The sequence below is a fragment of the Oncorhynchus nerka genome, linkage group LG6 (assembly GCF_034236695.1).
Source record: "Oncorhynchus nerka isolate Pitt River linkage group LG6, Oner_Uvic_2.0, whole genome shotgun sequence".
In the NCBI taxonomy this organism is placed as follows: Eukaryota; Metazoa; Chordata; class Actinopteri; order Salmoniformes; family Salmonidae; genus Oncorhynchus; species Oncorhynchus nerka.
The window spans coordinates 63,563,797-63,577,004 of NC_088401.1; the positions used below are offsets into that span (position 1 = coordinate 63,563,797).

General features: G+C 40.0%; 1 protein-coding gene across 12 annotated transcripts in view; it reads left to right on the plus strand.

Annotated features, from left to right (window-relative positions):
- LOC115130828 (prominin-1-A-like) overlaps positions 1-13,208 on the plus strand; it is a 111,298-nt gene that overhangs the window by 47,727 nt on the left and 50,363 nt on the right. For 8 of the 12 annotated variants that reach the window (XM_029662322.2, XM_029662331.2, XM_029662333.2 and 5 more), the window contains exons 2-4: positions 1,626-1,684; positions 2,314-2,340; positions 9,478-9,683. In XM_029662322.2, coding sequence (XP_029518182.1) covers positions 1,626-1,684; positions 2,314-2,340; positions 9,478-9,683 — 292 coding nt within the window. The remainder of the gene's footprint in view (positions 1-1,625; positions 1,685-2,313; positions 2,341-9,477; positions 9,684-13,208) is intronic. The other 4 variants (XM_029662325.2, XM_029662330.2, XM_029662327.2 and 1 more) reach the window with 1 other exon arrangement.

The window sequence follows — 13,208 nt, forward strand, 5'->3', positions numbered from 1 at the left end:
GACTGTATGAGGTTGTGGACAGGTGTCTTTTATACTGATAACAAGTTCAGACAGGTGCCATTAATACAGGTAACGAGTGGAGGACAGAGGAGCATCTTAAAGAAGAAGTTACAGGTCTGTGAGAGCCAGAAATCTTGCTTGTTTGTAGGTGATCAAATACTTATTTTCCACCATAATTTGCAAATAAATTCATTAAAAAATCCTACAATGTGATTTTCTGGATTTCTTTCCTCATTTTGTCTGTCCTAGTTGAAGTGTACCTATGATGAAAATTACAGGCCTCTCTCATCTTTTTAAGTCGGAGAACTTGCACAATTGGTGGCTGACTAAATACTTTTTTGCCCCACTGTAGGTCTGATATCTGATTGTGATTCCAATCTGTGATTGGAGGTTAACTTTACAGTAGTAGTATTGGTCAACAACTCAGATGTTGAATCCAAACAACTGAGATGTTTAGAAAATATTCATTGTTCTTTCTCTTATGTTCCTGGCCAGGCGATGTCAGAGGAAGGCCCTAAAAATTGTCAAAGACCCCAGCCACCCCAGTCATAGACTGTTCTCTCTACTACCGCATGGCAAGCGGTACCGGTGTGCCAAGTCTAAGACAAAACGGCTTCTCAACAGTTTTTACCCCCAAGCCATAAGACTCCTGAACATCTAACCAAATGGTTACCCGGACTATTTGCATTTTGTGCCTCCCCCCAACCCCTCTTTTACGCAGCTCCTAATCTCTGTTTATCTTATATGCATAGTCACTTTAACTATACATTCATGTACAAACTTCCTAAATGGCCCGACTAACAGGTGTCTGTATATAGCCTTGTTACTCTTTTTTCAAATGTCTTTTTACTGTTGTTTTATTTCTTTACTTACTATGGCTATGGGCCATGGCACAAGCCATGGTTTCTTTCTCTCTCTCTTTGTCTCTGACCATGCTTAGAATAATGCCTTGCAATGCTTGTTAATGCTTTGTAACTTAAGCTTCATGCCTTGTATGTGAATCCATTCATTTTACAAAGTAATTAAATACACTTGTATTTAGAATGCCATTCCCAGACATTACTTCATTGCCTATTACTGTAACTCAACCATAGTCCAATCTATCTTTATGGAGTCAGATAACCATTTGAGTAGGCTAATGGCTTAGTCTTATTACGAGTTGCATGTGATGTGTATACAGTATATAGTATACTGTATATACACATATCAAATATTACTGCCCACTAGATGTCTAGAGTTCTACATTTCTATTATACGGTATCATCCACCACTACTGGAGATGCTATAGCCGGTTTCTAGATCAGTGGGTAGCTTTTCTGGACACACACAATTAAATAGAACACTATCATGTATCTCTGGCTGAACCCCCGTGGATATGATATACTGTAAATAACAAATTATTAGCCTTCATATTGTGTAGCTGGTTCTCTGTGTACTATAGCATCACAGTCAGTCATTTACTACTGTACAGTTTAGAGCTGAAAGGTGGTCCTCAGGGGGTGGTGTTGTTAATGTTTCTGTACTGTACTTATGGGGGAACATGATGTTGCGTAATAAACTGTGACAGCCGCTGAACTGCGACAAGCGGACCTCACACTGTGTTTGTTTCCTCCATGTCGTTTCAGATCTCGTCGTCAAAGTCGCCAAGGATAAATTTGGAGCCATTCAGTCGGAGTATCAGAAGGTGAGTCTGTTTGTGGACACACTTTATGTTTATCTGTGCTTGTTCATAGATTTTTATGATTTGACTTTCTCACTAGTGTCACGCAGTTATTTATGATACGGAAATGACTCATATTTGAGATGTTGTGCACTTCCCTATCTATTCTAAAGCAATGTGTTAATTGCTTTTGTAATCCAAGGCGAGACCTTCTTATGTGTTAGTACGCTGGAAGAACAGTTATTGCCTCTGGCAATGTGTACGACAGCAAACAGAGGGAGAAATCAGTAATGTTTTTGTCTAATAAACACCTTTAATTAACAACTAAGTTTTTCTTTGAAGATCTAGGCTTCTCCTGAATCTTCAGAAGAAAAGTGTTTGAATGTTTCCAGACAGCATTTATTTATTCCAGACAGCATTTATTTAACTGTTTTGAAGCCTCCAGTCAATTGCAGGTCAAAACATTAAAACGACATCAAAGATGGAATGTACTATACATTAGAGCCTATAGATGCTCTTTGTCTGTATGTGCAACTGTCTGAATATGCATGCAAATTTTAAGTTTGATTTTCTGCTTCATCCACATTATTTCTTTGACTCTGCGTTGCCTTTGTCTTCTGCATGCCTTCTTCATCTGACTGGGCAATCCTCAGCCAGAGAACATTGTGCTGACGCTCCAGGTAAAGTTTGCACACTACCTAGCCTCCTATACCTTCATCCACCTGTATGGTCCCAGTCCTTCCCCAACTACCCCTCACCCATCTAGCATATCTTTAGCTCACTCTGCCATCACATTTATTGAAGTGACCCAGCGGGCAAAACACGTTGCAATGAGATCAGATGTTGCAATGACAACGTGAGGTTGTACACTCATGGCAAAAGGACATTTTGTGTACATGTCTTTTTAGCAACTATAAAAAAATACCTCTTTATCTGCTTCTAATATGGTTATCTGACATCTCTTCAACCAGAAAACCAGACTTCATAACTTGACTGTCTATTCCCATGACAAATGTTGTCCGCTGGGATGAGGGTCCTAGAAACTACTTCAGATAAATGGTCATAATTGGAATTCGATTCAAAGTTCTATGACAGTCAGGATATAACCAATGGGTTTATATGGGCTTTTACTGTACTGTATTAAATGATCCAGAGGAGGCTGGTGGTGGGTGCTATAGGAGGACGGTCTCAATGTAATGGCGGGAATGGAATACATTTTCATTGATTCCATGTGTTTGATGTGTTTGGTACCATTCCAATGATTCCATTCCAGCCCTTTCAATGAGCCGTTCCTCCTATAGCTCCTTGCACCAGCCTCCTCTGATGTGATCATACCAGTCATACAATGATAGGCACAGTTCGTATCTGTGTATGAGCAATTTCTTAAAGGGTCAAATGTGTTTAGGACCAGAGGTTTCCATGGCAACCATTCAGTCAGGCTGAGTCCTCTGCAGTGTGATTTTCCTCTTCTCTCCCAGCCAGCCAGTCAAACCATTGCCATGCTGAGCCTCACTTGAGCCCTAGTTGTGCTGCTGAGGCCAGAACTCCAGTTAAATCCAAAGACACTGATATATTCAGTACAGTCATAGTCCATAAAGAATCTCATATATCACATTCCCATATGACTGGAGAGATTGTGTCATACTGATTTTCATACAGTGCATTCGGAAAGTAGTCAGACCCCTTCCCCTTTTCCACATTTTGTTACTTTACAGCCTTATTCTAAAATTGATGAAATTATTACTAACCCATAATGACAAAGCAAAAATATATTTTTTATGTATTAAAAATAAAATGTATTAAAAATAAAAAACAGAAATACCTTATTTACATACGTATTTAGACCCTTTGCTATGAGACTCGAAAAATTTAACTCAGGTGCATCCTATTTCCATTGATCATCCTTGAAATGTTTCTTAAACTTGATTGGAGTGCACCTGTGGCAAATTAAATTGATTGGACATGATTTGGAAAGGCACACACCTGTCTATATATGGTCCCACAGTTGGCAGTGCATGTTAGAGCAAAAACCAAGCCATGAAGTCGAAGGAATTGTTGGTAGAGCTCCGAGACAGGATTGTGTCGAGGCACAGATCTCGGGAAGGGTACCAAAACATTTCTGCAGCGTTGAAGGTCCCCAAAACCACAGTGGCTTCTGGAAGAGGTTTGGAACATTAACAACACCACCCCCTGAGGACCACCTTTCAGCTCTAAACTGTACAGTAGTAAATGACTGACTGTGATGCTATAGTACACAGAGAACCAGCTACACAATATGATGGTCACTCTGACAGAGCTCCAGAGTTCCTCTGTGGAGATGGGAGAACCTTCCAGAAGGTGGCCTTATGGAAGCCACTCCTCAGTAAAAGGCACCTAATAGCCCGCTTGGAGTTTTCCTGAAGGCACGTGAAGTACTCTTAGCCCATGAGAAACAAGATTCTCTGGTCATATGAAACCAAGATTGAACTATTTGGCCTGAATGGAAAGCGTCACGTCTGGAGGAAACCTGGCAGTATCCCTATGGTGAAGCATGGTGGTGGCAGCATTATGCTGTGGAGGTATTTTTCAGCGGCAGGGACTGGGAGACTAGTCAGGCTTGAGGGAAAGATGAACAGAGCAAAGTACAGAGAGATCCTTGATGAAAACCTGCTCCAGAGCACTCCAGGACCTCAGACTGGGCGAAGGTTCACCTTCCTTCAGGACAACGACCATAAGCACACAGCCAAGACAATGCAGGAGTGGCTTTGGGAGAAGTCTCTGAATGTCCTTGAGTGGCCCAGCCAGAGCCCAGACTTGAACTCAATCAAACATCTCTGGAGAGACCTGAAAATAGCTGTGTAGCGATGCTCCCCATCCAACCTGACAGGGCTTGAGAGGATCTGCAGAGAAGAATGGGAGAAACTCCTCCAAATACACTTGTGCAAACTTGTAGCGTCATACCCAAGAAGACTTGAGGCTATAATCGCTGCCAAAGGTGCTTCAACAAAGTCCTGAGTAAAGGGTCTGAATACTTATGTAACTGTGATATTAAAGTGTTTTATTTGTAAACTGTTTTTGCTTTGTCATTATGGGCTATTGTGTGTTGATTGGTGAGGGGGGAGGGGACTGTTTAATCCATTTTAGAATAAGGTCACTCTTGCCAGGCTGGGCAGAGATGCAGAGTTGTTTTTAAACATTTTCTTTCGGTTGGCCTGATGGTTTTTAGGCAAAATAACCCATTCAAAACGGAAAAGTCCTTGAACGTGGGAGTCCTTGAACGTGGGAATATGCCAGGCCTATTGGGCCAGAATTAAAGATGGCCTATTGTATAGATAATAAAACAAACATTAACAAAATGTTTAAGAAATCTGATTTTTTTGCATAAATACTTTGCTACAATGACACACTTAGTTTTCTACCCACCTCGTTCCTTACTTTTAGCATGTGCACGTAGTAAGTACACAATCATGCTTTTGGGATAAGTGTTTTTTCAGATTTCACAATGATTCTTTAGATGTGGACACTACTTCAACACACTCCCACTCTTGCTCTTGGTCCTTATCTTTGGAAGGATGTTTTAACCATGTAAAGGGATTATATGCCTGGTGGTAAGGATTGGACAGAGATGATAGTTTGCTGCTACCAATACCATCCCATCATACAACCTCTCGCAATCTGACAGTTATTCTGGAGAGAAAAGTCACTTTTTCTCTCCTTGTTATGCACTGAGAGAATGGCTTTGTGTGTGTTTTCACTCCTAATTGGACAAATGCCAGTAGAAAGTGAGTAGCGCACGGCCCACCTGGAATCTTAACCTTGAGAATTAATCCGATCACGTAGCATTGAGGTACACAAAGTGACCTTGCAAGTTGCCAAACAGCTTTTGATGGAAAAATATTTTTAACAGCAATTGTGGTGGATGTGCAGAACTCTTAACAAAGACAAACAGAACCATGTAAAGGCAAAAGAAAAGGCCAAACCATCAAAGAGCTGGTCAGACATGGATGGATGCTTTGTTCATTATAGTAAAAGTCACACATTCCCTCCGGCTCTGAGATTTACCACCTCTGATAATGTGGAGAGAATGAAGCCAGGGCGAGGGGGCTTTAGCTAAGACAGGATTTCTCTTTATCCATAGCCTCCAGGAACTACCTGACTGACACCCAGTGAGCCTTACTCAGCCAAAGAGTGGCTTTAGAAGTTGGATTAACTGAGCCGCCAGAGATTTAGAAACTTTGCCCAAAGTTTTCAAAACGAGCAGAAGAGAAAAGGAGAAGAGGTGGAAAAAAAGTTAAGTTCAGAATAGATTTGAGTCCGAGGTTTTTAAAATTTTTGATTGAACTGTTATTTAACCAGGAAGGGCTCTTTGAGATTTGAAATCTCTTTTTCAAGAGGGTCCTGGAGAATGCTAAATGGCAAGGCAGCAGATCTCCAGTGCAGGAGGGTCGCTGGGTTATGAAGATTAAGATTACTGTGAATCAGTAGGGGCAGCCATGAGAGGCTAGCTGCCCCTTTCACCCTTTTCATATTATGAAGCAGCATAATGTCATTGTGACAAGTTACATACAGAGCGGGAATTACTGATTCCTATAAAATGTCTAAATTTTTAACACCCTCGCTTAGTTCAGTTGAGATAGGAGGAGATAAGCGGGACAGGGACCTTATATAATAAGGGGAGGTGGGAGACAGTGTTCATGATAACTGACATGATAACTTGAGTGCTCTAAAGTTTGGTCCATTGAGTGCTCTAATGTTAGGTCCATTGGGTGCTCTAAAGTTTGGTCCATTGGGTGCTCTAAAGTTTGGTCCATTGAGTGCCCTAAAGTTAGGTCCATTGGGTGCTCTAATGTTTGGTCCATTGGGTGCTCTAAAGTTTGGTCCATTGGGTGCTCTAATGTTTGGTCCATTGGGTGCTCTAAAGTTTGGTCCATTGGGTGCTCTAATGTTTGGTCCATTGGGTGCTCTAAAGTTTGGTCCATTGGGTGCTCTAAAGTTTGGTCCATTGGGTGCTCTAAAGTTTGGTCCATTGAGTGCCCTAAAGTTAGGTCCATTGGGTGCTCTAATGTTTGGTCCATTGGGTGCTCTAAAGTTTGGTCCATTGAGTGCTCTAATGTTTGGTCCATTGGGTGCTCTAAAGTTTGGTCCATTGGGTGCTCTCAAGTTCAGCCTATTGAGTGCTCTAAAGTTTGACCCATGTACTTAATCCTCTATGGTCATGACCTTTACTCCATCTCACCTAGCTACCCCCACTGTAGCTTACACTGTTAGAAAAAAGGAGCTATCTGGAACCTAAAACAGTTATTTGGCTGTCCCCATAGGAGAACCCTTTGGATAACTATTTCTGGTTTCATGTAGAACCGTTTCTGCAGAGGGTTCTACATGGAACCCAAAAGGGTTCTACCTGAAACCAAATAGGGTTCTACCTGGGAACCAAAAAGGGTTCTCCTATGGGGACAGCCGAAGAACCCTTTTGTCAATTGTAAAGTACGTTTTTTTGTCTGTAATGTATTTTTCGTTATGTGTCGGACCACAGTAAGACTGGCTGTCGCCATTGGCGTCGGCTAATGGGGATCCTAATAAATCAAATCAAACCAAACCCTTTTTTCTAAGAGTATAGCTAACTGAAGTAGCATTGCAATTTCTGAAGCAACACTAAAGCACTAAATCTTTCTTTGCCCTTCACTAGAATTAGTCTCATTCGTTAAACTAATTGCACCTATTGAATTAAACATTTGTCTTATTTTTGTTGTTGTTGATTGCATGCATGTCCTTTGTGTTGATGTTCCCACATTTAAAGCAATTGTTGATGCAAAATGTCATGCAATGTATGTTTCTATTGATTTGACATTGTTAATGGCAGGGATCATAAACTATATACACTACAGTTCAAAAGTTTGGGGTCACTTAGAAATGTCCTTGTTTTTGAAAGAAAATCAATTGTTTTGTCCATTTAAAATAACATCAAATTGATTAGAAATACAGTGTAGACATAGTTAATGTTGTAAATTACTATTGTAGCTGGAAACGGCAGATTTTTTTTATGGAATATCTAAATAGGCATACAGAGGCCCATTATCAGCAACCACCTGTGTTCCAATGGCACGTTTTGTTAGCTAATCAAAGTGTATAATTTTAAAAGGCTAATTGATCATTAGAAAACCCTTTTGCAATTATGTTAGCACAGCTGAAAACTGTTGTTCTGTTTAAAGAAGCAATAAAACTGGCCTTCATTAGACTAGTTGAGTATCTGGAGCATCAGCATTTGTGGGTTCAATTACAGGCTCAAAATGGCCAGAAACAAAGATATTTCTTCTGAAACTCGTCAGTCTATTCTTGTTCTGAGAAATGAAGGCTATTCCATGCGAGATATTGCCAAGAAACTGAAGATCTCGTACAACGCTGTGTACTACTCCCTTCACAGAACAGCGCAAACTGGCTCTAACCTGAATAGAAAGAGGAGTGGGTGCACAACTGAGCAAGAGGACAAGTACATTAGAGTGTCTAGTTTGAGAGCAGACGCCTCACAAGTCCTCAACTGGCAGCTTCATTAAATAGTACCCGCAAAACACCAGTCTCAACGTCAACAGTGAAGAGGCGACTCCGGGATGCTGGCCTTCTAGGCAGAGTTCCTCTGTCCAGTGTCTGTGTTCTTTTCTTTTTTTGGCCAGTCTGAGATATGCTTTTTTCTTTGCTGCTCTGCCTAAAAGGCCAGCATCCCGGAGTCGCCTCTTCACTGTTGACATTGGGACTGGTGTTTTGCGGGTACTTTTAAAATGATTAACTTGGATTAGCTAACACAACGTGAACGTGCCATTGGAACACAGGAGTGATGGTTGCTGATAATGGGCCTCTGTACGCCTATGTAGATATTCCATAAAAAATCACCCGTTTCCAGCTACAATAGTCATTTACAGCATTAACAATGTCTACACTGTATTTCTGATCTATTTTATTTTATTTTAATGGACCAAAAAAAGTGCTTTTCTTTCAAAAACAAGGAAATTGTGACAAGGAAAAAGTGACCCAAACTTTTGAACGGTAGTATAGATTCAACCAATTTTTTTCTGGGGCTGAATTTCTGGGGGCCAGAACATAATTACAAATCATTTGTATACTGAAAATTGACCACAAGATTCCAAAACAGATATAATATTTGACTAAAACATAATCATTTCGAACCTTGCTTTCATTTGTATACACGTGTCTCTGTAATGCTTGAGAATACTTGGGACGAGATTTTTTAAAATTTTAATAATTTGGAGCTGATTTCCAGGTGTTTTTACAGTCTTTTATGTCCAACAATGAAAATGTATTTGTTTTTATTTTATTTTGCTCAGAAAACTTGCGGGTGAAATAAAACCACCCATTGACCGTTGGTTGGGAAACCCTGTTTTATGGTGTTATTCCTGTTATCGTTTGCATTTTTGCTGCATAGTATGCAAATAGTATCAAAATTCAGAAATTATGTCAAACGGTATCACTGTGCCATGCCTAGGCTTAAAGTGTCACACATTTGGCATTGATTTTGAGGATAATATCTCCACAGCCATCAATGCCAGGTCGCAGTTGTAAATGAGAACTTGTTCTCAACTGGCCTACCTGGTTAAATAAAGGTGGGGGGAAAAAATGGCCAAATTGCAAAAGCTATCAAACATGGCCATGGAGTAGCCTACTATGTACTGTATGAAATTACATTTAAGGAAAGTGTCAATGCTAACTGTGGGCTCTCATCATCATTCTGGAATTGTCTACTCCTCCCTCTCTACTTCTCCCCCTCTCCTCACTCCCTCTCTCTTCTTCACCGTCTCCCTCCTCCCATCTACTCCTCTTCTCTCCAGGCCATCTACTATGAGACAGGCTTCATGGTGTGTGCCGTGCTCGGCCTGCTCTTCATTGTCCTACTGCCCCTGGTTGGCCTCTTCTTCTGCCTGTGCCGCTGCTGCGAAAACTGTGGCGGCGAGATGCACCAGCGCCAGCGGAAGAACGCTGACTGCCAACGGGGCCTGCTCACCACACTGCTCTTCGCCACCTCGCTCATCATCACGTGAGTCCACATCCATTAATATCTTACTTTCATGTATCACCTAGTACGTTTACATGCACACTAATAATTCGATATTAAACTGATAATGGAAGTAGGCCGGGTATTGCAATAGGTCATAATCGAAGTAAGCATACGTCGTTTAAAACACCTGTTTTTTTGACCAATCTTTCTACATGTAAACCGCTCAATCAGAGTTTCAGCTGTGTATTTGATCTGCATCTACCCTCACCAGCAGCACAAGCCTCCATCTTTAGCGCGAGTGAAAAAAAGTTTGGAAAGTATGTATCTTAGAAATAGTTTTCACATACAAATTGTATATGTCCGAACTCAGAATCAAATAGGCTTCCCAAAAATAACATGTGGTAAAAATGTTGATTTGCGATTTTCTGCATGTATCTGTGTCCAATCATCAGGTAGCCTGGTTTCAGATGTGTCCATGTAAACAAGTTTATTAGGGAAATTGTTATTTTTGCAAATAATGTAAACATTTAATTCGAGCTATTATATTAATCTGACTATTCACAAGAATCCTTTTAATGTTTGCATGTAACCATACTCAGTGGTGGAAGTCAACTAAATCTGCAGGAAGGGTTCACTTAGTTCTGGTCCCCTTCTGCCTAAAAGCATTGGCCCTAAATGGTTTTCAATTGAAAATGTTGTTCAAACAGGCCTTGGATGTAATTTTAGGGTGTCTTTGTGCTCCGTCCGGATTATAATCTAGGGAAAACACTGGGTAAATATGAAGGCTACACTAGAAGATTTGAGCCTGCCTTGGCTACCTCAGTCCTCCTACTATAAATGTAACACAATACAACCACACATTAATCGCAGTTTATATCAAGAGAGCCCCCTGGAAATCTTCTTCAAAAGGCCAACTACTATGTTTTTTATGATCATTTATAAAAAAATGTGGAATGGACATTTTACATAGACACAGTGCCTTCAGAAAGTATTCACACCCCTGTACTTTTTCCACAGTTTGTTGTGTTACAGTCTGAATTTCAAATGTATTAAATTTAGATTTTGTGTCACCGGCCTACACACAATACCCCATAATTTTGAAGTGGAATTCTGAATTTAGACATTTTTATAAATTAATTAAAAATGAAAGACTGTAATGTCTTGAGTCAATAAGTAACACCTTTGTTATTGGAAAGTCTAAATAAGTTCAGGATAAAAAATGTGCTTAAACAAGTCATAGAAAGTTGAATGGACTCACTCTGTGTGCAATAATAGTGCTTAATATCCCTTTGACCATGGTGAAGTTATTAATTACACTTTGCATGAGAAGGAAGCCAGTACAGAAAAAAATATATTACAAAACATGCATCCGGTTTGCCAAAAGGCACTGAAGTAAAACTTTATGTCCTGAATACATGTGAAAAATGTACCACTCTTCACATTTTCAAGCATGGTGGTGGCTGCATCATGTTATGGGTATGCTTGTCATCGGCAAGGACTAGGTAGTTTTTTAGGATATAGAACTAAGCACAGGCAAAATCCTAGAGGAAAATCTGGTTTAGTCTGCTTTCCAAAAGACACAGGGAGACAAATTCACCTTTCAGTAGGACAATAACCTAAAACACAAGGCTGCACTGGCGTTGCTTACCAAGACGACATTGAATGTTCCTGAGTGGCCTAGTTACGATATTGACTTAAATCGTCTTGAAAAGCTATGGCAAGACCTGAAATTGGCTGCCCAACAATGATCATCAACCAACATAATAATGTGCAAATATTGTACAATCCAGATCCCAGATTCACAAAACACTTCTTACGCAAAAATGTAACAAGCTTCTTAAGAAAAAAAAGAAGTTCATAAGATAGTTCGTAAGTGAAATTCCTCAACAATATCTTAAGATATAATGATTTTCTTACGAACTTCTCAAATATCTTCTTACAAATCTTCTTAAGAGGTGTGTTGCTAGGCAACCGTTTAACTAGCAATGGCAATCTTGTTAGCATATTTCAATGTTCTAAAACATGTTCTTGGGTTTAAAATAATCAACACTGAAACTTTCAGATGAAGTTTGTGAGTGAATTAAACATGGTCAATTTCTTTCATGAACTTTTTCTCTCACTGCCCTGAGTTTAAGACAATAGTTTATCTATCTTGGAATTAAGAATTATTTTCAAGAATGTAATTTCATCTTAACTTTTTGCTTAAGGAACACATAAGAAATGACACAAAAAAATGTTCAATAACCTTTTTGAGTAATAGCAACTTTGCTTAACTTTCTTCTTAAGTCTATAGTTAAGGGGAAAATGGTAGTTAAGAATACATTTATTCTTAAGAAGGTTTTGTGAGTCTGGGCCCAGGTGTGCAAAGCTCTTAAATACTTACCCAGAAAGACTCACAGCTGTAATAGCAGCCAAAGTTGATTCTAATGTGTTGACTCAAGGGTGTGGATATATTTCTGTATTTAATTTTCAATACATTTGGAAAAAATTCTAAAAACATGTTTTCACTTTGTCGTTATGGGGTATTGTGTGTAGTTGGGTGAGATATATTTCATACATTTTTTATTCAGGCTGTAACACAACAAAATGGAGAATAAGTCAAGGGGTATTAATACTTTACATAATATGCGTTTTTATAGTGTCTCTATAAAAAAACAAATGGTCAAATGTACTTACAGCACATTATTGGCTAGGCAGTAGAAATAGCCACATACAGACACAATATAGACCGTATCTGTGCCTTTGGCTCTACGGTGGAGGAGAGAGGATTCACCAAGCTTCTGTTCTTTGTTTGATGTTCCTGTCTTTACGGCTTTATTGGAGAGAGAGTGCTGCATTATTACAAATTCCAGAGGAGAATCCTAGCTCCACGGAGACAAGTGTCTGAGAGAGAGAAACAACCCAGAGCTCTTATTAAATCTCCCCGGCCACCAGGCGAAGACGCCACAACGATTCTAATGAAGCAATTACACTTGGGCACAGGCGTGAGGAGACCACTTCTCGAGCTGAGGGACAGGGAGTGTGTTACCCAGAGGGCACATGCACACGTACAGCGCATACACATAGTACTCACACACACACAAACACACACACACACAGGGTATTACCAAAAGAGCACAATCGCTGATAGCTATGGGGCGAGGATGAGACGTTTTACAGCGAGGACAGGGGGTGGTATCCCAGAAACTTTCTCATTTGAATATGTAAGGCTTGCAGGCACATTATTAGAGAGGGAGAGAGAGGGTGAGACATAAAATTGACATGGGTGGTGTATTACACTATTTCCAATAACTGTTTGATTGAATGTGAAAGTGTATTTTTAAGGTGTAGGCCTATAAAGCTTTCTGGTATGGATTGTAGATTGGTATGCCAAAGATGTCTTCAAAACTTAGGTGGAGCATCACATTGTGGTTTGTAAGGTACACTCTATATACAAACCTATGTGGACACCCCTTCAAATTAGTATATAAGGGATAGTTCAGCCTCACCCGTTGCTGACAGGTGTATAAAATCGAGCACACAGCCATGCAATCTCCATAGACAAACATTGGCAGTAGAATGGCC